Raw genomic sequence first — 27,865 nt, 5'->3', positions numbered from 1 at the left:
CCTGAGAAATGGAGAATCTCACAGCTGACGTGCCAGATCGTACCAAGACAGGAGGAGCTATAAGGAGGTTCTACAGAGTGGGAGGATAATGTTTTCATGTACAGTCTGTGTGTGTGTTTGTGTGTGAGAGGGGGGGGGGGGGGTTATGTGTGTGTGTGTGTGCGTGCATGATTCTGCTTGTGTGTGTGTGTGTGTGTGTGTTTGTGTCGAAGAGGGGGGGTTGAATGTGTGTGTGTGTGCATGCCTTTGTATGTGAGCATGATTCTGCGTGTGTGTGTGTGAGAGAGAGGGGGGGTTATATGTGTGTGTGCATGCCTTTGTCTGTGTGCATGATTCTGCTTGTGTGTGTGCGTGAGGGGGGGCGGGGGGGGGGGGGGTATGTGTGTGTGTGCATGCCTGTGTGTTCGTGCATGATTCTGAATGTGTGTGTGTGTGTTTCTGTGTGTGTGGGTATAACTCAGTATAGCATGGGGTCTCACAGTGTGCTGACGGGTTTGATCCTCCTCCGTTTTGGTGAGATGACTCATGGTGTAGCTGTAAAGTCTTTCTTTTCTCGCTTTCATTTAGTCGTTCAGCCCTTATCCCCCCTGCCTTCTCCCCCTCTTCCACCGCCCAGTCATATCAGTCACGCTCAGTTGCATCCCTGATGAAACGCGAAAGACGCAAGTGGCATATTTTAAATTGCAGTGCACCAGCAGTATTCGCCACAGTGACAGGGCTTCAAGAACTAAAATGACAAATGTTCACACACACACAAACACACACAGACACATGCACACATAAATATACATGCACGTACCCACATACACATGCTCCAGCACAGCAAACACACACATACGTACATACTCAAACACACACACACACGCATACACTCTCACATAAATATACATGCACCTACCCACATACATGCACATACACATGCTCCAACAGGGCAAACACACACACACACACACACACACACACACACACACACACACACACACACACACACACACACACAGACAGCCATTATCGGACAGTCCCAGAGCATTCTACTCTTTTCTCATGGTGAAATATTGATGTGAAGTTGTGACCACACATGGCTTCCACCCACTCATGCTCTGCTGGTGTGTGCATTACACACACATGAAGTGTTCCTGCCCCACATAAACCAGATAGGACAGACAGAAGAATATATTATAAAATATATTATTATTATGATTATTAATATTATTATCATACAGGTCTACGTGCTAATATTCATCCGTTTCGACAGGAATTTTCAAGTGATTTGTGATGTATGTCCTTAGTGCCACCCAGTTCTTCCCACTTGTGACACAAAATATGTCATACCAATTACATGACAATAAATCTCCTTGAGGGACTCATTCATGAAGATAAGTTGACGTAATGAGTAACAGTTTACCACACTGTAGGGCAAAAATGATGAGATGAATGCAAACAGCTTCAAGACCAGTTTCTCTGCTGTGTGTTGAAAACGCTGTGAGCATCCTGCGTTAGGCTCCATTTTAGGACTACTTGCACTTCCATCGGCACAGAGGACCCTGTCTCATCCAGCCATCCCAAGTCCTATCAGCACAGATGGAGAGGAGAGATGGAAAATGGTCAAGGCTCCGGAAGGATTGGTGAAGGGGAAGAGAGAAGAGGGAGCAGGGGCTGGTTAGGCTTTCCATGGCCCAGTTATGGATGGGCTGCCTGCTTGTGTGAGGAGTCTGGCCGGTGAATTATTCAGGTGGCTTCTCTAAAAAATGGCAAAGCACACACCCCCACCCCCACCACACACACACACACACACACACACACACACACACACACACACACACACACACACACACTCACACTTACAGTCAGATGCTCACAATGGTGACTGCACACCAGAATACACACACACACACACACACACACGTGTGCATATGCTCACTAACAGTGGCACACACTGCTTGCTACATACTTGAATGCACACTCATAGAGAAGCTTTTCATGTTATTATTGTAGTACGTGTTCTTATTCTATAACACAAGGTTGTAGACTAAGCAATCAATGCTAACATGAAAATGTAACAGGAACGAGATGAGTTGTGTCTTCTTACTCTCTCTCTCTCCCTTTCCCACTCTCTCAATCGGTCACTCTGTGTATCTGTGTGTGTGTGTGTGTGTGTGTGTGTGTGTGTGTGTGCTTTGAGGAGGGTCAGTGTCAGGTCGGCCAGCTCCAGGTGTCAGTCAGCTGTTGGATGAGGAAAGTGGATTTTACTGTAAAGCTCTGGGGCATTTGGAACTGGAACACTGTGGAAGTCAAAGCAGCGTCCGTCTGTCTGTCTGTGGAATGAAACATGAGGTGATTTGACACTATGCCAGGGTCCGGAAGAAGTCTGAAGAGCTAAAACATACTTCACCGAGTTGGAGAGATTTTTAAGACACATCAAGGTTTCTCTAAATGAGAATACATCTGATGGTTTGCATTGATTGAGCCATTTGCCTAGAATATCCACAGATCCATATAAGCATCCCGTGACCTGTGTGCCTCATTGTAAAATAAGAAAACGAAAATCTTTTTATCTATGTCCTTAAATACTTCAGTTTTCCTTCTTTTGGTTTTCCTTCTTGCTGTCGTTCCCTTGAGGATACCGCAGCAGGTCTCAGCCCGCTAGGGTCTTTACATATTTGTCAAACATTATTCCAATGGCCGATGAGCTGCAGAGCCTCCCGTCAAGACCGATCAACTCTGTCCAGTGGGACCAGGTCTGAATGCGGTCCTTCAGGGACTGTCCGGTAGGGACCTGGCGAGATAGGGAAAACCGAAGTCACCGATGGAGTATTTGGGAGAAACAGTCGTGACGTAACAAATTGCAGCAATAGCTCATGCCAGGAGTGAGAGGAACGGGACGGCTTTCCGAGAGTATACTGCAGATCTGGGGAGGGAGGGACACCAGACGAGAGAGAGAGACAAAAAAAGTAACAGGGAGTGGGAGGGAGTGCGAGGGAAAGGAAGCACGGAGCGGGATTGAGTGCAAAACGGAGGACGAGGAGGAGAAGAAAGGAAACATTAAAAGCTCACTCATTCTAAGCGATTGGGAAAACACCAGGCACAGGGATGTAGCCGACGCGGGCAGAGCTCTGCCTATCCGAGCTCGATATAATGAAGAAACATTCGGCCAGGGTCGCCCCGCTCTCCGCCTGCAACAGCCCAGTGCTCACCTTGACCAAAGTAGAAGGTATGCGTTCTGTCCTAAAGAAGGCGTTGATTTCATGCTTGCCTTTGACTAGAGCAGGTAATCCGTTACACTCGGTTTGGCCAGCAGAGAATTGGGATATCACTGCGCCTACTCGTACCCGTTATGCCAGTCAAGTGGAGAACTGGTGCGTGCGCGAGCAGTGTGTATAGGCATGTGAAGAAGTGCTGTTACGAGTTCCTTTCCTAATAAAAAAAGCGTTTATGCGGGGTTTTTCAGGACCGGATCTTAAGCCAAAATCGATCGATATATTTTCTCCCAGAGGGTCCAATTTACGACTCAAGAGAATACTTGTATCTCTATCTAATCCTCCCAGGGGTGGAGTAAGAGTAGGCAGAGGGAACTTCAATTTCTGTGCCAAAGAACGGTCATAATCAGGGACCCAGAGTGGTGCGTCCTTTACGCATGAGCGCTTTGAGAATAAAAGGAAGATCTAAGGTTTAGACCATACAGTTGTTCTAGTTTTTGTGGCGCGATATAATAATTCCTTTCCTTCTCATCTCATGATGAAATCGCCGGGTGGTTTTAATAATTGAAGACGAAAATGTAGCCACTTTTTCTATTGTATTATCTATGCAGCTAATGACGAGATTGCGTAAAACCTCTATGGTAATTACATTTTGATTTGGGATCACTTATTTTCAGTGTTTTCGGTAATAAGCTACCTATTGATCACGGGGCGTATCGTGAGAGAGGAACGATGTCATGAAAGAAGTTGTTATTGCAGTGTGGGACACCCCCTCGGTGCTTCCCGCAGTGCACTGAGATTCCGTCGTGAGGATCAAGGCCTGACAAAAGAAAAGAGAAAAAAAATGTCCATGCCTCCTGTCACATTTAATGTTTGTTTTTCGGAGCGGAAGAGCGGAGTAACATTTCCATCAGTCAGGATGTAGATGGATCTTATGCTGAGCCCGTGAACCAGCATTATTTATGCAGTCCAACAGCTCCGCGTCTTAATGCAACACTACCGCTGACTCTGTTCTTTGATTCCATGTTTTCTTTTCTCTACTCTTTTCTACTCTACACTTTCTCTCCTGTATCACTGGAAATGTTCATCATATCAGGTATTCCCTTTATGAATGTCCATTTTGTGTTTAGTTTGGGCTATGTGAGAGAACATTCCAGAATCTTTTGGTTGATGCAGGAGTTTTTTGTTATGGAGCTGAAAGAAAAGAAATACTTTCCCATACTATTTGTGTGTGCTCACTGTGCTGTAAAGCGCCTGTCTGTATGAGAGGTGGTGCAATACTTGTGTGATAGAATCATGCCATCATCACAACTCCTCCTCAATCCCCCAGTGTTACAGGTAGTCCTGCAGTGTGCTCCCACTACTAATAGTATTTATAGTGCCTGGGCTGTCAGGTGTGTGGGAAACCTAGTATCACAGTAGCATGGCAGACTTGACCATGGGCTTGATGGCTCACAGATGCTATGACACTTATGTCACTTGCTTGGGTGTTTTTGACTATACTGTGTCCCAAAAGGGATTATAAGAAAGGAACGGCTATAATAATCTGTAGAGATCTTGGAAACATCCTTTTGTGATGCGTGATGATGGATGAGTTCTGAATTGGAGCCGGATCAAATTGGGACCGTTTATTGTTTTTCTTACTAGCATGAAAGAATCATTTGCTATTTTTGAAATGTGACAGTGCACCGTTGGACTGTGGCCATTAGGTTGTCTGCACTGTCAAAAAAAAAAAGCTTCTCTGTCAGGCATTAGTGGGGATAGTGGGTAGGTACTGCAAAAGAGCCTGGCAAAGAAGTCTTAGCTGTGCAGGGTATGTGGGAGGTCTCTTTTTTAAAGTGGGGGGATCCTGTGGGTGGGGCCTGCACCAGGTGCATTACTGACTCGGTAGGTGAGGCTGGAAAATGTGGCAGAGTTGCAAAAGGAGAGAGGTAGGCACTGTTATGAACTGGAAGCTGTGGGAGTTGGATGTTTTTTTTTGTCATTGTTTAGAGGAGTGACTCAGATAGTGCCTCTATGCTGTATCATAGCTCCTACTTAAAGAGAGTTCAGAGGCATTTAACATTGAAACATCCGTCCAGCGTTCGTTTTTGTTTAATTTCGGGTGTCTTTCTTTTCCAGATTGCGCATAGTATGCATGTGCATGTGCACACCTCCCCCCGTTGGTTCACCTTTGACCTTTTCTGCCGCAGCATATTGATCCAAAAAGAATGGGAGGGAAGATCTATGTGCGCTTTAACAGATCTGTTCAACAGGCACCCAAATATCCAATAGAGATAGATACAGTATTCCCCTCTCCTGTCCCTGGATTTCATGATAGACGACCCCCCCCCCCCCCCCTCCAGATGATTTGTGTTCAAAAGGCATTCAAAAATCAATCCCTCCTGAAACATATTTGTAGTTCATCAAAAAGATGTCAGTGTTATTAATAATGTCTTTGGCGGGGCGTCTGCAGACTGCTGCGCAGGTTGTTTTCCCAGGGGACTGTCTCCCTGTTACAGAGAGTGAGAAAAAAAACGCCTGTTTGCAAACACAGTGACTATATGTGGGACAATGATTCAAACCTTTACTCTAAACTTCACACTGAGCAGCACTGGGCCAAAAGTCAAGTGAATCTTTATTTTTAATTTTTTAAAGCAGAATTTTGTGGCCGTGTGTGTTAAGTAGCTAAGACAGCAAGGTCAGCCACATTGCTGGAAGGCCAACCAATTTAGGTGATTCATTTTTAAGAGACCTTCCCTCTCACACAGGTCCTTACAGACATTTACGAACATCTAGGAGTTCACGTGGAGGTCACTGCACCACTGTGAGATTACATGTTGTTAATGTGATCATTTAACCTTACTAAAGTTGCAGTGTTATGTATATCAAAGTAAATAACAAAAACCCTCTTTAATTTAACTCTCGTGTATCTGACGCACAGAGTTCATTTGGCCAGGTGGTGAGATGACATTTGAAATGAGAAATGAGAAAAAGCAATGGTTAATAATGTTAATCATCATGGACTCATTTGGTACAAGACCTTCATGCATAATAAATCACGTACTACTCCATACTGCTGAGTAATGAAGGACAGGTGTGCCGTCCGTCAAGCAGAAAGGAGAAGCTCATACGGTTAAATGCTCTCCCATCTCCTGCTTCCAAGCCCTTTTCTTGGGCTCACGCTCTTCTTATTCTCAGTAGAGACCTTTAAACATGCACAAACCAAATATTGGGTTTTGTGAGTGAGAACAAAATAGCCATATGATGCTAATATCTCCCTTGTTGATGTATGAGATTCCTTTATTTGGATGGATAATACTTTAGTGTTTAGTGTCTATGGAGAACTCTTTGATTCTGGCTGGTAAACAACAGGAACCATTTTTTCCTCTGTACTGTTTCACACTCCCCACAGTATGACAAAAAGCCGTCCTCCACAGATGAGAGCAGGCTTCATTCGATGAAAAAAAATCTCTGAGAAACTGTCACATCCCGTTATAATCACGTGTGATGAAGCTAGCAGCATTTAAACTCAACTTATTTTCTCCAATATCCCTCTTCCCTTCAGGGTTATGCAATGCCATTACAAGGCAGGCTACACTAACTGAGCCAGGTTGTGGCACTGATGAAGTAGGTATGGCAAACGACAATGAAGCTTATAAGAGGGACGGATATAAACAGAGATTAATATCCAAAAGTTTCACGGCCACCGTTTTTCATTTAGTAAAGTAAGTTAGTGGGTGGATGTGTTTGCCAGACGACTGCTCCCGGTCCAGAGTTATGTAAGGCCTGGCAATATAAATCCCTTCCCTCTTCGCGGCGGGTGAATGGAGGGGGAGGAGGGGGATTGGATTAAGGAAGTTCAGTTTTTAGGGAGACACCTGGTGCAGCCAGGCTCATCAATTAATTCAACAGAGGACCTTGAAATATTGATCTGTGGAGCAGAGGTCTGGGACGGATGCCAGTCCCTCTAAATGTTCTCCATCACCTGCTTTTAGGCTCTGAGGCCTACAGGGAGAGGCCTTGGGGACAGAGAGAGAGGGAGAGAGGATAAAAATGGAAAGAGAGAGAGAGAGAGAGAGATGATGGAGAGTTGAAAGGAGATGGAAAAGTGGTGTGTCATGAGGTAAAGGCTTTTCTTTGCCAGTTGCTGCGTAACCATTGTCACACACTCCATGGCTCCAAAGACACGCGCACACACACACACACACACATACTTTCGCTCACACACACACACACACACACACACACACACTTTCGCCCGCACACTAACACACATGGAGCGAGAGCACATGCCAGTGCCACACTGAGCGTTGCCGTGTCAGTAAGCAGTGTTGCGCGGTGAGGTCCGCGGCGGTGGCCTGCCATGGCCTGTGCTGCCCGGCATCTGCTCCACCGGCTGGGCCACGCAGGGCTCAATGGTGCAGCACTCATGCAGGGATGGATGGACTGAGCAACCCAGGGCTCGGCCATCCCCTCCACAACCGGACCTAGTTAGGGAAGGTGAAGAGCTGTAAAAGGGTGTGCGTGTGTGTGTGTGTGTGTGTGTGCGTGTGTGTGTTTGTAGAGTTGTTTGTTTTAAAGTCATTTTCTGTTTGTTCATCCGTTGTATTGTATCAATGTCCCCACCCCAGGGGACATTTGTGAAGGTGAGTGTGTATTACAGCAGCTGGTGTGTATGCATCTGGATGTGTACGTGTGTGTCTGTCTGTTTGTGTATGTATGTTTGTCTGTGTCTGTGCATGTGTGTGTGTGTGTGTGTGTGTGTGTGTGTGTGTGTGTGTGTGTGTGTGTGTGTGTGTGTGTGTGTGTCTGTGTGTGTGTGTGAGTGTGTGTGCGTGTGTGCGTGTGTGCGTGTGTGCGCGTGTGCGAGTGTGTGTGTGTGTGTGTGTGTGTGTGTGTGTGTGTGTGTGTGTGTGTGTGTTTTGGTCTTGGGCATCAGCGGCATCCCTATTCCATGCTGACAAAAACCAAGACTGACAGTTCGCCAGGATCCGCCATGGCAGCTGAGTCCTCCCTGACTGGGAGTGTCCATCAGAACCACCAGAGATAGTAAACAGACAGTCTGGCCCGCTCCGCTCACAAGAGCCAGCCTCCCCCTCCGCAATGTTTACGCGCTCTGACACCCCCGAGAGTCTGACTAAGGACCTTGTGCCACTCTGCATCAGAGGTGTAAAACATCTGATCCGCCATGGAGCGTGACAGAGGGGAAGGTGCCAGGACTGGATGTATTTCAAAGGCAGGCTGCATATTTTTTCTGAGGGCAAGTGTTTCTATTTACTTCTGCTGTATTGTGAAATTAACCCCACGTGCATATATCAACACTGACAACCCTGAGGACTTGGAGAAATGGCATTTCGATCCTCTAGATGTCCAGTACATATGGTAGAATAAACTTTAAACCTGAACTTGAATATGCTGTTGTCTTTTAAAGGGTTAAAAACAGCTAGTCGAGCGTTAAAAGGAGTCCGAGGTTGAAAGCCTTCTCCAAATTGGAGTGCAGATGTAGGATGGGTAAAACTGATTCATTCCTGTCTCACTCAAACACTTCCCATCTGCTGATGAGTCACATACCTCACGCAGCCCCATGAAGAAAAAACATTCTGTCCCCACAGACAGGAGCTCAGCACTCTCCCGCAAACATACGGTCGTCTTCAGAAAGTAAGACACAACACAAACACATTTGAACACACACAAACACACACACATGCGCACAGGAGGCAAACACTCTGTTTTAAGATAGCTCCTTCTCTCTTTTTCTCATGGACTCAATTACACATGCATATATGTACACACACACACACACACACACACACACACACACACACACACACACACACACACACATGCTTAATTGCTTAAGTAGATCAAAGTCAGAGCATTGATTGGCTTTCAGAGAAATACAGTCCTGTTCAAGCATATGCACAAACACACACACAAACACACAACACAGCCACTGATACCCACACACACACACACACACTCAGTGGAAAATATATATATGTATAAATAGGATTTGTGGTAGGTGATGACACACCCCTGGGTGGTGGCTAGTTGTATGTGTGTGTGTGTGTGTGTGTGTGTGTGTGTGTGTGTGTGTGTGTGTGTGTTTCAAGTGCAAAATACACAAGCTTCTCTCTGGGCCACATGGAAGAGGGCCAGGCCAGCCGACAGTCCTGGTGGGACTGGCAGATCGGCGTATTTGTGGCTATCAGTGGGAGAGATCTGCACTGCAGAGACAGGCCGGGCGAGGGGACAGGACACGAGCGGAGAGGGTGGAGCTGAGAGGAGGAGTGCATGACTGCATAGAGTAAACAAAGGAAGAGGAGAAAGAGGAGGATTACGAGCGGAAGAGAGAGCGTAGATGAAGATGCAACACAGAACAACAGTCAAAGACAAATCACGGTGGGGGGAAAGGAAGATACCCCGTGTTGCTGTTTTGAGATTTACTGTACTCTTGACATCCAGCTCTTCTTCAAATGGGTTGGCTGTCAGGAGAATCAGCTGTGAACTCTTGACCTCTCCCTGTTTATCTCTACCCCCCCCCCCCCCCCCTGCTGTGTCTGTCTATCAGGGGGCGTTCATGTTCACAGGAAAAGCCGGTGCATGTTCACACACAGGTTTTCAACCCAGGTTTACCCTGGGCTGGGTGCACCCGTGCAGTTTAAAGAGTTGTAAGGAAAAGTAGGCCACCATGCAGAGCAGCAGTATTTAAAAGATTCAAAAAAGACAAGGCCTGATGCATGATGGATGACTTTAATCTCCCCAGTGGACTTCAGTGTGGGGCGTTCCCTAGAGGCACTGACTGTTCACGGAGCCCTTGACAGCAGCAATGGTGGTGGATTACCAGTTAGGTTGCAAGGCCAGCCATTTGGTGATTACAAAGGTCATGCTATGGTCCTTCAGACTCAAGTCCTTGTGGTGAAGGCTGAGGTGTGTTTTAAGGGACCGATCTTTACTGGGGGGGTCCTTAACCTCTCCTGCTAATCAGTCTGAGTGTTTCGGATGATGGTTTCACCTCCTTTGCTTCCGAATGCCGGTGACAGCACAGTGACAGTCTGGGCTCTATTATTTCTCCATTAGGTTCATGCTAGCTCTCTGGAAAATTACACTACCAAATCATATTCAACAGAATACCTCACCTCAGCGTTTCGTGGTTTGAGTAAGTTAATTTTGCCTTCTAGTTCTTGCTGTGAGACGGTGAATATGTGGAGTTGATGTTTTATTGATTTGCGTTTCATTAACGAGTGAGTTCATTAAAATAATGCCCGTCTTGTGAAAAGGTCACGGAACAAGCAAATATTACTCATGCACTGTGTGCGGTGCAAACAAACAGTGCGGTAGATGTTGTTTTAGTGGCTGCACTGAACGCGGGCGCTCTGAAAACTGCTTAGTCGGGCGTCTGCCTCTTCCAGTGTTGATAGGCTTGGCTGCGCCTGGGTTTTGGAGATTAAACCGGTCTGCAGTGGGGAATGGTGGCCAGGGAAACATGAAGCAGGCCGCGGACGCCTGGGTGACAAACCCAACAGCCGTCTGGAGGTGACCTTGAGCTCGACCATGACAGGCTTGGATCTCCTTTTGTGTCAGACAAAAGCCAACTGTTTGTGTTGTGTGCTTTTCCATTCTGGATGGTGATTCATAATCTTGTTGAGACAACAGACATGGATATTGAAAGTGCCGTTGTGCAGTAGATACTGTAAGCAGCCTTCCCTGGCAAAGTCATAGCTGTAAACACAGACAAATAATATGCACATTATAGGATATAACACAATGATGAAAACGAAAATGATCATTTGAATGTCGATGTTATAATGGGGAGTTATGATATGGCAAGCCTACTTAGAATTGCCTAGGATTAAGGGAATGTCAGACTTCTTTACTGACAGAAAATGAGAGTGAACTAGTCAAAGCTACAGCCAGGAGATCAGTAGTCAATATGAATGCTGTCTGCACTCTACTGATACAGTAAACCACAGTCAGGAGGGGCACATTTCTCCAGTTTCTTCATCATGTGTAAACTAAAGTATCCTCTGTGTACCTCAGTGTTTTGTAGATTATGTGTCTGGACAGCTGTTAAAGACTTCAAGTGTGTTTGATATTTTCTGCAGATAAGTGTGCATGTTCTTGTGTCTTGAGTTCACTGCCAAATGAGGAGAGAGAGAAGAGAGGCTTTGGGGCACCCCTGTGGTTTGCCATTATCCTGGGGGTAAATAGGCAACATCATTATTGAAACGCTTTGTATCTCCAACAACATAGACCACTGCAAATGACGGGCTACAATACGGCTTACAAGATCTTTACCAGCTACCATGTCACAAAGGCAGAGGCAGCTTAGTGCGATATCATTGTGTCATTAGAGTGCTTGATGCCTGCTTCGGTCTCAGTGGTGGTTCCTTTAGGCTGATGTGGAGATGAGTGTCTGAAGGCTGAGCAGCTCCGCTCCCTTATCAGGGGGTCTAAAGTGGAGGGCAGCCTTCACATCTGATTAATCTCTCAGGGGGAGATGTGTACAGGGGTTCTGTTTGTGATACTATTAAGATGACGCAACAGTGGAGAACTTGTTACTTTTTTACACACACGCACACACACACACATACACACACACACACAAACACACACACACACACACACACACACACACACACACACACACACACACACACACACACACACACACACACATACACACACACACACAGTATTGGGGGTAAATTGCTTGCTGCTAGGCAGAACTTGGTTGACATCTCATCTTTCCTTGTTACCCCTCACTTATGGTTCATTCAGGCGAACACTATACTGTGCGTACACAGCACTTCCTTTCAAAATGTTACAATACACTGCAGAGGACCAATTGTAAGATAAGAAAGCCTCTCAATCTGTGACTTTTTTCTGCATGAAGTGCATACTGTAGGAAGCACAATCATTTATGAAAGGTTGGTCATTGGATAAATGAGGAAGAATATATGAGGTATGAATATGCCTCAAGGTTGGCCTGCAAAAGACAAACAACTATAATTTTTCTCAACACACTGTAAAACAAACAGTATTAAGTGCTCTGAATATGTCTTAATGGGTGAAACTCTCATGCTGTCGGATGGAGCACTGTAGCCATAACTTGCTTCTGTTCAGAAAGCAAGTGAGCACGCCTCTACACATCTTACGAAGAAACGTGATTCCAAACATGGCCGTCCACTGCCAGCTTCAATTAATGGTGTATGTCTTATGAGTCTGACGTATCCCTCTGGGTCACGGTGTAAGACTCTTGGGGAACGTCCAGAAATCAATTAGGGGAGCAGCTCTGTTTTTTATAGGTCCAACAACAACGGGAAACTTTACACCAAAGTGATTGATCTTTTAATTAGTTTGGCACTTATCAGGGTACTTTACTCCCTTTCAGGGTTTGTGTAGGGTGTGTTTGAGTTGCCAAGTGGTAATATGCTAGCAGCTGTGGTCAGCGTCCATCAGTGATAATCACGACCATGAAAGGAGAAACCAGGAGGTAAGCTGAGCAGCAGTGGTGGTATTCTGACACGTCGTTACATTATTAGTGTCAGTCTGACCCACCGTGGTGGTGGTTTGAAATTCTCAAACCCTTAAGTTACCGGGGATTCTAGGAGGAGTACTTGCTAGTAGGCATGCACTGTAAATGAGCAGGGCCAAGTGTGATTATTAAAAAGTAAATAAATAACAACTATCTCTCTAGAGAGGTTTGAGCTGTAATCTTCCCCTCAGCTAGTGATAAAAAAGTATCCCCGCAATGTTTTTGTGGCTGGTGTGGTACCTCTGCCTTTGTGACAGATGAACGAGGCACAAATGAAAATCTTGGTGGCCTGAAGCGAGTGGCGAATATGAGTCTGTCATTCCCTGTCAGATGAGTCGGCAGAGGTGGCCTCTTTCTTCTCGAGCACAGGTGCTGCGTCTCCTCGGTTCCTTCTCCTCATCTCCTCTCCTCCTTCTCTCCTCTCCTCTGCCGTCCTCTCCCGGGGCAAGCAGACTGCCATACTTGATTACCAGATTTGGGACTCAGAGGTCTGATTGATTACTTTCTGGCTCAATTAAGCAGAAGGGAAAGGCTATTTTTAGCACATCGGAAAAAGAAGGAGCCGGAAAGAAAATGGGTATGGGAGCCAGCACAGAGACACGCATCAAGACAAGATAGCCTTACAGCGACACGACATCAAGATCAGAGCAGGGTTGTAACTGAGGAAATTGGAAACTTCACCATTTGTACAGCAATGCTGTAAACGTACTGTTTTACTGATTAAGTGCTCTGTGTTTGTGTGTGTGTGTGTGTCTGTGTGTGTGTCTGTGTGTGTGTGTGTGTGTGTGTGTGTGTGTGTGTGTGTTTCGCAGGAGAGGACCGGCCGAGGGAGAATGTGGTGGGCATAGCGGACGGACAGGCCTCGGTGGGCGGGGTACCCGTGGAGGGTGGGGCCAAGAGGCGGAGACTGCAGTGCTGCGTGAAGGTAACGGAACTGCAGGTGCGCAAGGCCCTGTGGGGTATCGCCATGGTGATGTGCGTGTGCTCGTCCTGGGCCGGCTCCACCCAGCTGGCCAAGCTCACGTTCAAGCAGTTTGACGCGCCCTTCACACTCACCTGGTTTGCCACCACCTGGAACTGCCTCTTCTTCCCCATCTACTACGTGGGCCACATGTGCAAGAACCCAGAGAGGCAGACGCCCAAGCAGAGGTTCAGGTAAGTCTGGCCAAACCATCGTTCGGTTCAGGCTCTCATAGAAACTGAGCATTTCAAATAGAGATTTTTCTCTGGGAAAAGCTTTACATAGAAATATAATCTGATCACTTTGCCCCAAACCTCGGTCAGAATTTGACAGCAGTGTGAAATTATTCATAATGTTTATTATCTGTACTATCTCTCTCCAGACCATGTGTTGTGTGTACACACAACAAAACATTTCATTATTAATCAAGAAATCTCAGCACTCTGCGTATGGACAGCATTACACCATAAATCAATGTTTTTGCCTCTAAGGTATCAACGTTAATTAAAAAGAAACAATTGCGTGTTTCACTTTTCAAACCAAACACCACTTTACGTTCTTTTGTATACAGCTAAACTAATGCTGTTCCTAAACTGCCAGATCCTGTAGCAATCGGGAAGGACATTCAATGACATTGTCTGACAGCTGAGAGACAGACAGCTTGGGGTAGGAATCCTTGACATTATCAGATACAGCCCAAGGGCATGGTGACACTATAAAGGGTGCGCATGGGGCTGGGACTTCCTGCGAGGAAGCTCTCATCATGATTAGCAGTGGGCCTCTGTTGGGCTGCTCTGGCGGAGAGGGAGTTCCTGCACTGTTTAAGATGCACCTCACGATGTCTACTATATGTAGGAGTGCACCGTCCATGCAAGGGAGGGAGCTCCAGGATAGAACTCTGCGTGCCCTGCATCCTGAGCAAGGATTTGGCTTTGTGTTTATTCAGATTGCAGCTGGCACCGCTGCGAGGGAAGGGAGAGATGGGGAGGGGTAGGGAGGGGAGGGATCAAACGCACTCATAGGGACTGATCCTGAGCTACCTTTGGAAGAGTTCTTTCTTGTTTTCACTTTTCGTGGAATTTCTATTTTGGCCCTGAGCTTGCCTGTGACCCCTGCGTGGCTGTGTCAGTGAAACGCCTGACGGCATTTGATGACTCACCCAGTTTCTCGCTCCTTCGATTGATTTTTTTGTTGGGAGTGCTGGTGTTCTGAGAAACGCTCACTCACCACAAGTTGGCCATACGTAGGGGTATCTCGGCAGGGTTACACGGGTGCCTTTTCCCCCAAAAAATTCCACTGCAGTTCTGTCCCTATTTTCTGAGTCGTTATAGAGACGGTCAAGCTGGTTGGTTTTGATTTCCCAGGACTCCTTGTTCCCCCTTACTCAGTCCGGTAGTAATAGGGAGAGGCAATGTTGGTAATGGAGAGAGCTGCGGCGCAGGAGAGCAGGAGAGTCTGCTGGCCGGGGTCCACCTGATCCCGCCGTGCCGTGGCAAGCGCAGACCGCAGATGTCATTGTGATTGATCCGGGACCTTGGCCAAGGCTCCGGTAATGAAATGAAGGTCCTGACCTCCCATTCAGTGAGCTGGTGTCTTGTGGCCTGCCTTGTTTGTGTGGGTGGATAAGTGCGTATGTGGGTGGGTTGATGGGTGGGTGAGGGGTAGGTTGGATGGGGGTTGTTGTGGTTATTGTGTTGAAATGGACCGCACCCATAGTTCTCCTGGATGCCAACCAAGTCAGTCCCCCAAAACTGCTTCACTCTAGGCTTCATGGGCCTCTCTGCTTAATGAATCTGAAGGATGGGGTTGCTGGTTTGTTTATGGATGCATAAGCAATTTACACATTCCCCCTTGATGGTACTCTGGGTCCAGTAGGACCTCTGAGCGATCCCTCTTCTTCTCCCTCCTCCTCTCCCTGTGTCCCAGGTTTGCTCTGATGAGCTGAACAAGCAAGCTTTCCCACATTGTGGTCGAACAGAAGATGCAATTGACCTGCCTTACAATCTAATTGGCAGTTCAAGAGAAACTCGTTGAGAAAGTAATCGTTTACTTTACCCACTGATCCGAGTCAATAACCATTTAAATGACATTACATAGGTGCTGTGTATGATCTCCTTTAAATAACTTACTTGGTTTCCTGTCACATGGTCGTGGTTCTGAGCAGTGAAAAAAAGACCATATGCGATAGTATGATATCAACATTAGTAGATAACAGAAGATATTGTCACAAACATTCAACTAACTGCAGTCAAACACATGTCAAAAACGCATGACATGTTAACTCATATAACCATACTACTGCAATGAATTAGTGTTTATTAAAGGAGCTTTTATGTGCAGTGTTACCCAAAAGGTCTTTCATGGCAACTCAACAAGAATGATCAGGCCTGATCAAAAGCAAGAGCAGAGGGCTTCTTTCTATCAGGGCAAGAACATCTGATCAAAGATCAAAGTGCAGAGCATTAAGAGTCTAGTGCAAATCCGGGCTTAGGCATAAAACTGAAGTGTTTATGACATTTTGGAGGCTGGACACGTCTAGTCACGACTGTTTAAAGTGTTTTTGAGGGTGCACAAGGTGTGCTTGTACGTTAGGTGGCGTTTGCCATGTCTGGCTGTTTTTTTATAGAGGGTGCAATCATGAGTGGTTATCTGACCACGGGGCAGGCTGCCAGTGCGGTCTTGAGAGTAAGCCATCATGTAAGAGCGGAGCTCGTCCCTGCTCTTCCCTGCTGTCACACTTCATTTGCTCCTCGCTAGATCCGCTGATGGGCTGCAGCCAAGAGACTGTTGCTCTGTAGGAGTGTGGATGATATGTGTGTGTCTGTGTGTCTGAATCGAAACAGTCACTGCGTTCACATTCACATCATGGCAAAGCAGCAGTGCAAACGACACAAAGAGCACAGAATCATATGCACCCCTCAGTACATAGTCAACTTTTGTACTTTTGTATATTTTAACTGTATGCATGCACGTTTGTGTAATACATGCATTCTTAAAGGGGAACACTTTAAGAAATCATTTCAACATTTAGAGTGTTATTTTCATTTTGGACAAGTATGTGGAAAAAAAACACATTTATTGGGAGCAAATCTTGACTTTGCTGGTGTACATTGAAATGTGTTGACATGGCTATATCTGCTGTGAGTTGAAGAGGATGATGTTCTAGACATTTCTGCAAGCCAAAAGCCTTAACAGCCATTACTGAAAAGCTGAAAGGTTAGCAGAGCAGCTTGTTGCATTGTGCTGACGGAGGCTAAAGTGAAACTTCTGACTGACTAAAGAATATATATGCTAATGATCTACGAGATATTGATCATACTGATTTTATGCTTGAAGGCAATCACTTGGAACGGTTATGAAATAGCCTATGAACTACGTACCTAACATAAACTTTTATAAATACAAAATTAAATAGATGTATATCTGTGTGTGCGTTGTGTGTGTGCTTTGTTTGAATGTATATTTACATTTAAGTATGTGTATGGCCTTTCTTTTGCAGGGAATGTTGTCGGTTTTTCGGTGACGATGGGTTGACGGCTAAGGTCTTCTTCACCAAGGTGGCTCCCTTTGGCCTCCTGTGGACCCTCACCAACTACCTGTACCTGCAGGCACTGCGGAAGATCAACACCACCGACGTATCGGCCCTCTTCTGCTGCAACAAGGCCTTCGTCTTCCTGCTCTCCTGGATAGTGCTGAGGGACCGCTTCATGGGAGTACGGGTGAGCAGCCCAAAGGGTCAGAGTTTAGAGGGGTTTACCTACAGCCAGTTAGCTTCTTGGTGTCAAGGCTGGTTTCAGTCACCAGTGCACCAGTGTGGTCAGACAGTGTATTTTTGGTTACTGTGGTCATCAGTCATGTGACGTTTGCAGCTCAGGCAATTGGCTCTTTATGGTTTTGGTGCCATGTAACAACATGTCACGTCATTTCCATACTCCCTGGGCCTGAGGTAGTTATCATGTCATCAGTCATTGAAGTGAATGGGAGGGGTAATCTGTCATTCTCTCCAGGTCTATATCATACCTCCATAAAACCTCCAGCCTCCCCTTGTCCTCCATATTAGTCTACTCACTCACCAGTGAGAACATCAGTGAGACACCGTAGGTTCTAGAATACTTCACTTGTTAATGGTTGTAGGTTCTCGAATGGTGAATTAGTCGGGATTATGTTTTGGACAGCGTGTTCCTTTAGCTGTAAAACTAAGGCAGGAGATAAAGGTAGGTGTCAGGAGTCATTTAAATATGTGGAGCTGTCAAGAGATGGGTAGACGGCTGAGGCGATGCCAGGAGTCCAAGTCAATACTGGGCTATGGATGAAAGGCTTAGTTTCAAAGGTACATCCTACTAATGCATATTTTTTGTGGTTTGTTTTAAAATGGAAGTGAAGTAATCTCTGCGGAAGGGATTTGAATCGAGACAGAAACCAGACCAGTGTTTGAAGTGACAGACAAAGATGTGGGGGTCTGTGCGTGTGTGTGTGTGCGTGTGTGTGTGTGTGTGTGCACAGAGAAAGAAAAAATCACATAGCTGACCAATGTTTTGGGGGAATAATTATTCTAAATAGTGGCCCAGTCTAATAGCAGGCACCAGGCTTATGGAGGAGCCCTGCTTCTTTCGTGCAGAAACTCTCTTATTCCCAGACTACATAGAGGCTTTTACCCCCTACCAAAGATAGAATGCACCATATAACCATCTCAGGAAAGAGCATTTTTCAGGTCTCATGGTCCCAAACCAAAGATTGCACGTGTATCTTAAAACCAGATGTGGGATGCTTTCAGGTCAATAGGTCAAGTCTTGTATCTTCTATGTGGAGCCCAAAGGCAGACTGATGCCTTCTCCAAAGCCTCTGGGCACTTAAGTCTGCCAGAAGGTATGAAGTTGCATCACGCTACAGCACTGCACGTACCTGTTACCTAGCAGCTGTCCTCGTAAGATCCCACCTATTCTCTCAGCTAATGGCCCTCAGACAGCTGTTAGCCTTCTGTTCAAACTTTTAAAAGCAAGTGGTGTGTTGTGAGCCTGGCTAACTCATGCCTTTCCATCACGTATCCACCTGCCGACAGTGCCTGAGGGGCTAAGTACCCGCTATGTGTTTCCTGGGGCACTTCATGGCTGTTATTTTTGGAGTATTTGAGCACAAGCGTATAAGCTTCATGTTTTGTATTACTTTGCTGTTGTGTTGTTCACATGGTGACTATGGTACACATGGGACTATGGTACATTTGAAACAAGCAGAAGGCATAGTTAACTACATTTATTTTTATTTAGAAGAGAATTGGCTCAACCTTGCTGATTGGCCAGACAGACATCTTGCAGACCACGCTCAAATAGACCAGGCTTCTTAGTAGATCACAGGTGAAACTGAACTGAGATGTAATATGTCGGCCATAAGACAAGGGGAACAGGTTAAATGATATATATTGTAATTGTATATTCTGACACTAGTGGTTATCAGTGTTAAAATTCTTGCAATAGAACAGTGGAATCAAGTTGTACGGCTTGGAATGAATATTAGTAGCTTCACAATTACATTTGGATATTTAACAGAATGCTAGCTGAATAACGCAAGGTGTGCTAGGCATTTGGATGCTAAGCTGACTAACTCGAGGTGTGTTAGGCATTTGGATGCTAAGCTGACTAACGCGAGGTGTGTTAGGCATTTGTCAGATGTACAGTGCAGATGACCCCTTAGGAGGTTGGTGATTGTGATAGCGATGATCTCTGAGTCCTGAGGGAGCTTTTAAAGTTGTTAGAGAGTAATCCAGGGAGGGTAACAGTGAGACTTGTGGGAGAGTAAAGACAGATCCCGGAGGAACTCTCTGTCAGCACCGTCCTGCCCTGTCGTGCAGAAGGGTCCCTGTGGAGACTCTCAACCTGCCCACTGCCCCCCCACCATAACCCTCATCCATCACACACCCCCACCCCCTTCTCTTTTCGCTGGTTGGTCTCTTTTTCTCTAAGGCTTCCTTTTTTTCACCTCCCCATGGTCTGATGAAAGCCCCGGGTAACAGCAGCCTCTCTCTGTCTCCCGTTCTCCCTCTCTTTTTTTCCTCGCTCTCTTCCCTCTCTCTCCCTGTCTCCTCTCTCGCTCTCTCTCTCTCTCTCTCTCTCTCTCTCTCTCTCTCTCTCTCTCTCGGGCTGTGTGATTGGAACTGCAGTAAGCCTGGCCGTTTTGAAGTCTACAGCACTGCAGGGGAAACTTGTGATGGTTTCCATCACAGGAGAGACAGTGGGAGAATGGGTATTACAGAGAGAGAGAGAGAGAAAAAGGTTGAGAAACGTTAAGTGGAGGAGGGAGAGGGGTATGGGGGGGATTACATCATCCCACTAAACTATCAATATTCTGACTTGCTGAGGTTTACAGAAAACAAGGAGGAGGTTTCAGTAGGTGTCGGCTGGAGCTATTTTCAGGGAACGCTTTCAATTAAGGTGATAGGTGGAGAGGGTGGTAAGATAAGATGTCAATTATAAACCACTGGCAGACAGAAAAACGAGCTCTCTCATTTTATTTATCCTCCTCTTGGAGCAGCCACAGCCCGACGGGTGGAATGTGTGGAGCCATATTGGATTCTGAGTAGAACTCTTGGATGATGAAAGGTGTATCGGAAATAAATGATCCGACTGGTTACCAAACCAAAGAAGAGTAGGAAATGAACTGGCGTTAATGGAACGGAAATGAGCGGAGACAGAAACCAGAGCAGTCGTCTGTCGCAGCGGCGGGCGTGTTTTGGAGGAGTGCAGCAGCGCCTGGGATATTTTTAGGAGAAGGAAATGGAAAGTTGCCTACAGTACCAGTGGAAGGCGGCGGGCCCGAGTCTCGGCCCATTTCGTCATTCCCCTCACCCCACCCCTGCCCCTGCACTTCAACCTTGAGGCGTTTGCTGAGGCAGCGTTGAGGAAGGCAAACAAAAAGTGCCAGAGAAGGCGGAGGGGTCCGTGACCCAGAAAAAGAGCCAACAGCCGTCTCCCCCACCACCATCACCCACCCACCCGTCCGCCCTCCCTCCTCTTACGCTCAAAATGAGAGGAACAGGGATGCAATCGACAGCCTGGCTGCGGTGGAAAGAGTGAAGGAGAGAGAAGGAGAGAGAGAGAGAGAGAGAGAGAGAGAGAGAGAGAAAGATAGAGGGAGGGGGAGAGGGGGGGAGAGAGAGAGAGAGCTGTTTCGCTCAAGATTTCCAAGTCCAAGGCTGGCGAAAAAAAGAGGAAAAGGCAGAAAGCTCGTTTGTCTTCCTGACACCGCTCTAATGCACTGCTAATCCACTCTCTGTGCAGCGTATTGTCCCTATTCATCATCAGGAAGTACATGTACACACACACACACATACACACACACAAGCACGCATATATGCATGCAGACAGAACCACAACACACGCACACACACATACACATGCGCACATACACACACAAGCGCACGAACACACACACACGCGCACACACACACACACACACACACACACACACACACACACACACACACACACACACACACACACACACACACACACACTCACTCACTCTCACACACACACACACACACACACACACACACACACACTTAGATGCGCACATACACACACATGCGCACACACACTCACAGACAAACAAACATAGAAATAATATACTGTATACACGTTTACATGGAAAAGGATAGACTTTGAACCTAGAAAATTATGTGCCTCTGGAGGTGTGTGTGTTGTTTTGCAAGTATTTATGTTCATGCCATTTTGTTTGTTTGCCTGCAAGTGAGTGATTTTCTGTGTGTGTGTGTGCGCTCGCATGTGATAGTGTGTGTGTGTCAGGGTGATAGGGTCAGTAAGCATTGCTGAGATGTGTAAAAGCTGCAGGTTTGTAAACAGTGTGAACCAATCGATGGAGGAATCAAGTCATGTGTCCTCCTGTATTGGAATACTGCTACTGTCTTTGCTGTCTGTATCGGGTGGCGTTATAGATAAGGGCCCAAGCCTTTATTACTGTACAGCTCATGCATTCCATAGAGTCTCCCCCTTATCTCCCTCCTCCTCCTCCTCCTCCTCCTCCTCCTCCTCCTCCTCCTCGGCAGGCTTATCGCTGAGGGTCAGTAAGTTTCCAGGATAAGCGATGCAGCTTGGAGGGGGATCAAATCAACCACCTCTGCGTCTTGGAGCTGCTCAAGGACACTTTCCTTGTCACTAATAGGGATTTTTTTTTTGAAGGTTCAGAGGTGTGATTTATCATGCTTTGACATCTGCTGGTTTTCCATTTAACAGAACCTTTTACCTGACAGTCATTCACTTAATAAAGGCCCCACCCTACCCATGCCAGCCACACAGATCCATGTCTCAAGGAAACTGAAAATAACTGACATGAAACATATCAGGTAACCAGATTTTCTGTGCCAGGTTGTTGTTGTTGTTTATGTATACAATAATATATAACTGGGCCATTTGTTTAAATAAAACCCATTGAATCATGGACCATATATACAGCAGGCAATGCTTTCAAAATTGGTCCATGATTCAATGGGTTTTGTTTTTTCATGAAAAGTAAAAGCAAACAGCTCTCTGGCCCAGTTTCCTGAAGAATTCGCTTTTTGAGACAGTTTAAAGATCCGTGTTTTGAGGAGCCGATCTGTGTTATGATGCTGAACACTGGTAATGTCTCAAGTACTTGAAAACGTGGCCCAGACATGGCACTATAAATGTCAAAAAAGAGAGAGGGAGGTGAATTGGGGATGAGATAACGCAAAGGGTGTGTGAATGAACGCTGCTGAGACACTTATCTCCAGGGACATTTTAAGACCTTGATGAAATATTCTACTCTATGTAGGGCTTTGTTCCCCAACTCTTTGTCTCTTGGCCTTTGATTCCATTTCAATTCCCCCTAATCCAATTCATTCCACTATTTCTTCAAGTCCTCCTTTCGCACCAAAACTATTTGAGAGTCTCATTATGCCACAATAAGGCGTGATTAATGTCTGCTTTCCAGGCATTTATCTCCTGTCAAAATGCAATTTAGTTCTTAATAACCTGCCACGCTGTGCCGGCGCTTTTTTATTTTCCCCCTTTCTTCTTCTCCTTCTTCTTACGTTCTCCTCTCACCTTGCAGATTGTGGCAGCCATTTTGGCCATCGCAGGGATTGTGATGATGACGTACGCCGACGGCTTTCACAGTCACTCCGTCATCGGGATCACGTTTGTGGTCGCCTCTGCATCAATGTCAGCCCTTTACAAGGTGAGACCGCCACCTCAATGTGGGGTCTGTGTAGCTTTTCAGCATCCCCAGTCATACTGCAGTGCCATAAATCATGTTTGTTCGTGCTGTCTGTCTGTGGTAAGTGTGTCGTGCTAACACAACATAGGCCTACCCAACGGAGCTAGTTTCCATCACTCATCAAACGAAAGCGATTAGGCTAATGGCTCTGCTATGTTCCAAGCTGGTGCTTTTTAGTGACTGTCCTTGAGGTTCCATTTAATGAAATGTTTGTACTACATCAAACCATTTGAGGAATTTGGCTGAGGTACCTCCATGAAGCTCATAGTTTATTAGGTTAATGATGCATGCATACAGCTCAGATGGTATATAGAAGGTCAGATACAAAGGGAGGTTTGGGACAATCTACTCAAAAATCTCCTCTCAGCAGTTTACTGATTACATTACAGTAAGCTAAGAACACTCTGTGTAGTGTGTGTAGTCCTCACTAGTAAAGCTAAGCTTTCCTCATAACCTTATTCATATTCTCTGCCATTCTCTTTCCATGACGAAGAATCCCTCGATTGCAGTGCAATATACACATTCACCTTGGGTTAAATTGTATCACCTTAACTCATGTAATTATGATATTGCCATGTGATTATCAGTGGTGGAATTGCCAGAGAGGCAAAGATACAATGCTATAGAGATATTTGGGTCACAATATGATATTTTACGATACAGCAAGTATTGTGATTCAACCTGGCGGTACATTATGATGACATTTCATGTACTTGGAGTCTCTGCAACCATCTTGGCACTGTACTTTTTAGCTTGACTCTGACTTCCTTTCCATTCTCCACCGTGACGTCAGATGTCATGGGTGTGATGTGGGGTAGGGTATTAATGCCCCGGTCATTCATTTGTTAATTGCACCATTTACAGTAAGTGGAACCTCTGCATTAAGGGGGGAAAAGCCATTTCAACCTAACGATGATATGCTCGAAGTGTATGCTCTTAGAGCCAAGATTGTGGAAGCATGAGCAGGGGTATGACACTTTGAAATGAAATAGTACATTTCAATTTACAGAATCAGAGTAGAATTGGACAATTTAATCGAAACCTCCCCAAGTCATATTGATAATCACTTCAGTTGAGATTTGGAACTGCTTTCTAGATCTCCGCCCCTGTATGATATGTGGACACAGCAGAAATGGAGGCAAACTGCAAGCTTCATTATCAGTCAACAGCACTGCTGTGCTGGCCGGCTCCCAAGCCAAAAAAGCGATAAGCAAAAATAAATAAATAAGAAAGCTGGCAGAGTTTCAGAGGCAAACTAGTTCTGCTGGTCCACACCCCGGCCTCTGCTTTGTTCTCCCCTCTGCGGTTTGTTTAGTCGTGCCTGCTGTGCTTGATTGATTTGAGCCTGTCATCAAACCACTGGCCTGTGTCCTCAAACAGGTGCTCTTTAAGCTGGTCCTGGGAAGCGCCAAGTTTGGCGAAGCAGCGCTGTTCCTGAGCATCGTCGGCGGAGCCAACTTTGTCTTCATCAGCTTTGTGCCTGTTATCCTCTATTTCACACACGTGGAGTACTTTGGCTCCCCCAGTGACATACCCTGGGCATACGTGTGTGGGGTGTCTGCTCTGCTTTTGGGTAAGACATTCAATGACAACTTTTAAAGGCATGCAGTGTTCAACCTTCAGTGCATTTACACACATGCAGTATGCAACCTTCAGTGCATTGTCAATGGTTGATGATACAATCTGTAATCAAGAAAAGCTAGGTTGGTGCCTGATTATTTCCTGTGTATTATTTGTAATTACAGATTTTTAATTGATATTTGAATTATTCAAGTTTATTGTGCGCTCTATGATTGCCTTTTGTTGTCGATCCTCTTCCAGCTTTCAACATCCTGGTGAATTTTGGTATTGCAATCACATACCCAACATTGATTTCTCTTGGTATTGTCCTCAGTGTCCCTGTCAATGCAAGTAAGTAACTCATTCCTGCTACCCTGGCTATCCGCAGAGATTTTATTAAGTGTGATTGTAACAGAAATGTGTTATGGATGAACTTGTATTCATATTGACCACAGAAACCCTGACAAATGTCTATTGAAACCTGAACCTTGAAATGCCGTCCTGTGGTGCTTCTCTGCAGTGGTGGACCTGTACACATGTGACATCCAGTTCAACACAGTGCGCCTCATCGCCGTCTTCATCATCTGCCTGGGCTTCCTCATGCTCCTGCTGCCGGAGGACTGGGACCAGTGCCTAATCACGCTCAGCACCAAGCTGCGCAAGCGTGACGAGCCAGCAGAGGGCGCCGCCGAGGCCGGCAACAGCTCAGGTCTCACCTGGAGTCAGAGGAACAGGGCGTCCATGGCCACGTTTACTCACTGACCCTGCACACCCCCCCCCCCCCCAAACACACACACACACACACACACCGTCCCAGCCCCCTGTGAGAAGACTGACACCAAACACTGCACTCGCACTCAGAGACGTACAGACCAACTGGATTGGCTTTTTCCTGCCTGGTGCCCCGCCCACTCCTCTCGCACCTGCTTCTACATTGGTTCATTTTGTCAGATAGTTCAGTCAATCAAAGGAACTTACAGGTGAATGATGAACGAGAAGTTTGATGTTCTCATTCATTTAAATGCAAGAAAGCACAGCTCCTCCCCCCTTTTTTATTAACCTCCCCTCACCCAGTCTATACATCACTCTTTGGAGCTGTTTTGCATGAGCTAACGTTAATGTAGAGTGTTATCTCCTTGATGCTCACCACAAAGCCATCTTTATTGATGTCTTTACTTTCCAAATACGTCATGCCACCCATTTCATATAAAGCTGTTTAGTTATCTTTGTTTCAGAATATTTCTATTTCAAATGAACTGATATATGAAGGAGCTGGACTTGAAACTTATTACGTGATGAAGACAAATTATCGTTAAAATCTTAGAGGAGCCGGGAGACTTGTTTGAGGACTTGTCTGTCTCTCAGTTGAAATCTTTGTGGCATTTTCAGGGCACTGCACGCGATTAGCAAATTACTTGGACTGTGCCTAGCTCTTAAATATATAGGCACTGATTGTTGAAAGTCAGTGTCGGTGTGATCGGAAAGTACACGTGGTGCTGTGCAACAGTCAAACTCAAACCAATTGGATGGAAGCCACCGCAGTCTCCCTTTGGGTCTACCAATTGCTGCAACTTCTTCATCCCTCTGCCAAACGCCCCTGTGGGTGTGAAATGGAACAGCTGCTCATTACCTGTCATTGGCCTTCAGCTGAGCTCACAAGCTCTTCCAGACTGTCAGAACAGAGCCGTCTCTCTCCTTTAACTGCAGGCTAACAGGTAACCCAAATGGGGCTTCGGTATACAACCAATAGCATATGTCAGACAAAATGCATGAGGAAAAGCAATGCTGTGTTCTGCTGATAATGACATGTCTGTCACCTGTCCACCAATTCTGTTGCCTGTGCCAAACCAACAAATAGCAGCTCCTTGTTGAAGATTCTCTTTGAAAAGGCAATAGAAAGTACATAAGAGTGTGCCAATCACTTATCAAAGACTTCTCTGTTGAGGTGATTTTTTTTTTTTTTTAAAGACTGCAGACTGTTTTTTTCTGATTGGTTTACATGAAGCTCTTGGTCAACTCATCAATTCCTCTCAGCTTACCGAGGCAAGTCTAACCACTGTGAGAACACTTCCAGGCTAGGGAGGAGGTCCGAGGATGAAGGCCTGGCACAGAGAGACAGGGGAGCAGGCAGCCGTCACACTACGCCAGAGAGTTTGGACCATGGAGTTTGGTCCAACATATTGTGAATGTATGACCATTTCTCAAAATGCACGTTAATTTTCGTTTTTTTAAGGAAAACAAAACCCTAACATTTCTTACGAGGAGGTGTAAGATGTGACTGCGGCCTCCGTGTTTTGCCATGCTTCCAACACCACGCTTCTTGCGCTCATCAGGACCATGTCCCTTTCCTGTTTTACTTCCCGAGCTACTCAGTAATACATGAATGGAACGTTTATTTTTGTTTGTCACATCTGCATCCAGTGGACTTGCCCTCATGGAGGGGCACATTGGGTCGTTCCGACGGGACACGCATGCAGAAATGACCCAGAGAACAGCAAGCAGACTGCCCCGCTGCCATTTCATACCATTTCGCAATAGATTAAAGCGGCACTATTTCCCATTGTCATTTTTACAATGACAATAAATATTATATTGTATTCCTCTGGAATTATTGCTAGACATAATTGTAAACCTTTGTAAGGAATGACGATTTTTACACTGAAATGCAACATATGGTTATCACATTTGAGGAAAAGAATACTTATAGCGAGAATAAATGAAAAAGAATAAATGAAAACTCCATTTATTAGATTGGGTGTCTGTTGTCTTCAAATGTAATCACATGTGCAATATAATGGTTTTATTATTATTATTTTCTTTGATTTTGGACAGTTTTAATAAAATGCCAACCAACAGTTCAACGATGAACTCAGAAAATATTTGACCTACTCCTTTCCTGAAATGATATTGATTAAATAGAAATTTTTTTTTTTAATGATATTGCATCATATGCACAAACCCATGTCATGACAAAACAAACAATCAGAGCAGTGACACAATGGCCCTCCACTTGCTAGGATCTTGCATCATGACGGGACTTTTATCACACAATGATAATTAAAATGTGTTATACATTGCATTACACAGTCTTTTTTATTTAACCTTAAATAACTATTTACATATCAGCAGGTAACTTATACTTTGAAATGTAGAGAGGTCAGGACATTCATCCTATATTTGTAATTTGTTACATATGCTTAAAAGGGGTGCATCTGAGATCTTGACATAAACTTTAGTAATTTAGTAATAGGGTGTGCATTTGTATTTGTTGTGTATTCTAAGGAGGGGTTGCCATCTTTCAAGGTTACCTTGCTTTAAGATGGAAGTGCGTGTCTGAAATCTTAAGTAAAGCTTGAGATGTTGTGGCATCACTGGAAA

At 45.5% G+C, this 27,865-nt stretch overlaps 1 protein-coding gene across 2 annotated transcripts in view; it reads left to right on the top strand.

The window, feature by feature from the left end:
* The window catches only part of slc35f3b (solute carrier family 35 member F3b), a gene marked incomplete at both ends in the record, with an annotated part of 57,240 nt that extends 31,991 nt beyond the window's left edge, over positions 1-25,249 (top strand). The window contains 7 exons of one of the 2 annotated variants that reach the window (XM_080849359.1): positions 3,136-3,211; positions 13,530-13,872; positions 17,178-17,397; positions 22,763-22,888; positions 24,308-24,500; positions 24,749-24,838; positions 25,008-25,249. In XM_080849359.1, coding sequence (XP_080705485.1) covers positions 3,136-3,211; positions 13,530-13,872; positions 17,178-17,397; positions 22,763-22,888; positions 24,308-24,500; positions 24,749-24,838; positions 25,008-25,249 — 1,290 coding nt within the window. Of the gene's footprint in view, positions 1-3,135; positions 3,212-13,529; positions 13,873-17,177; positions 17,398-22,762; positions 22,889-24,307; positions 24,501-24,748; positions 24,839-25,007 lie in introns of those variants that run through there. The other variant, XM_080849358.1, reaches the window with a different exon arrangement.
* Positions 25,250-27,865: the final 2,616 nt, after the last annotated feature.

This window comes from Sprattus sprattus (genome assembly GCF_963457725.1).
Source record: "Sprattus sprattus genome assembly, chromosome: 12".
NCBI lineage: Eukaryota > Metazoa > Chordata > Actinopteri > Clupeiformes > Clupeidae > Sprattus > Sprattus sprattus.
This window is presented reverse-complemented; position numbering and strand designations above follow the sequence as displayed.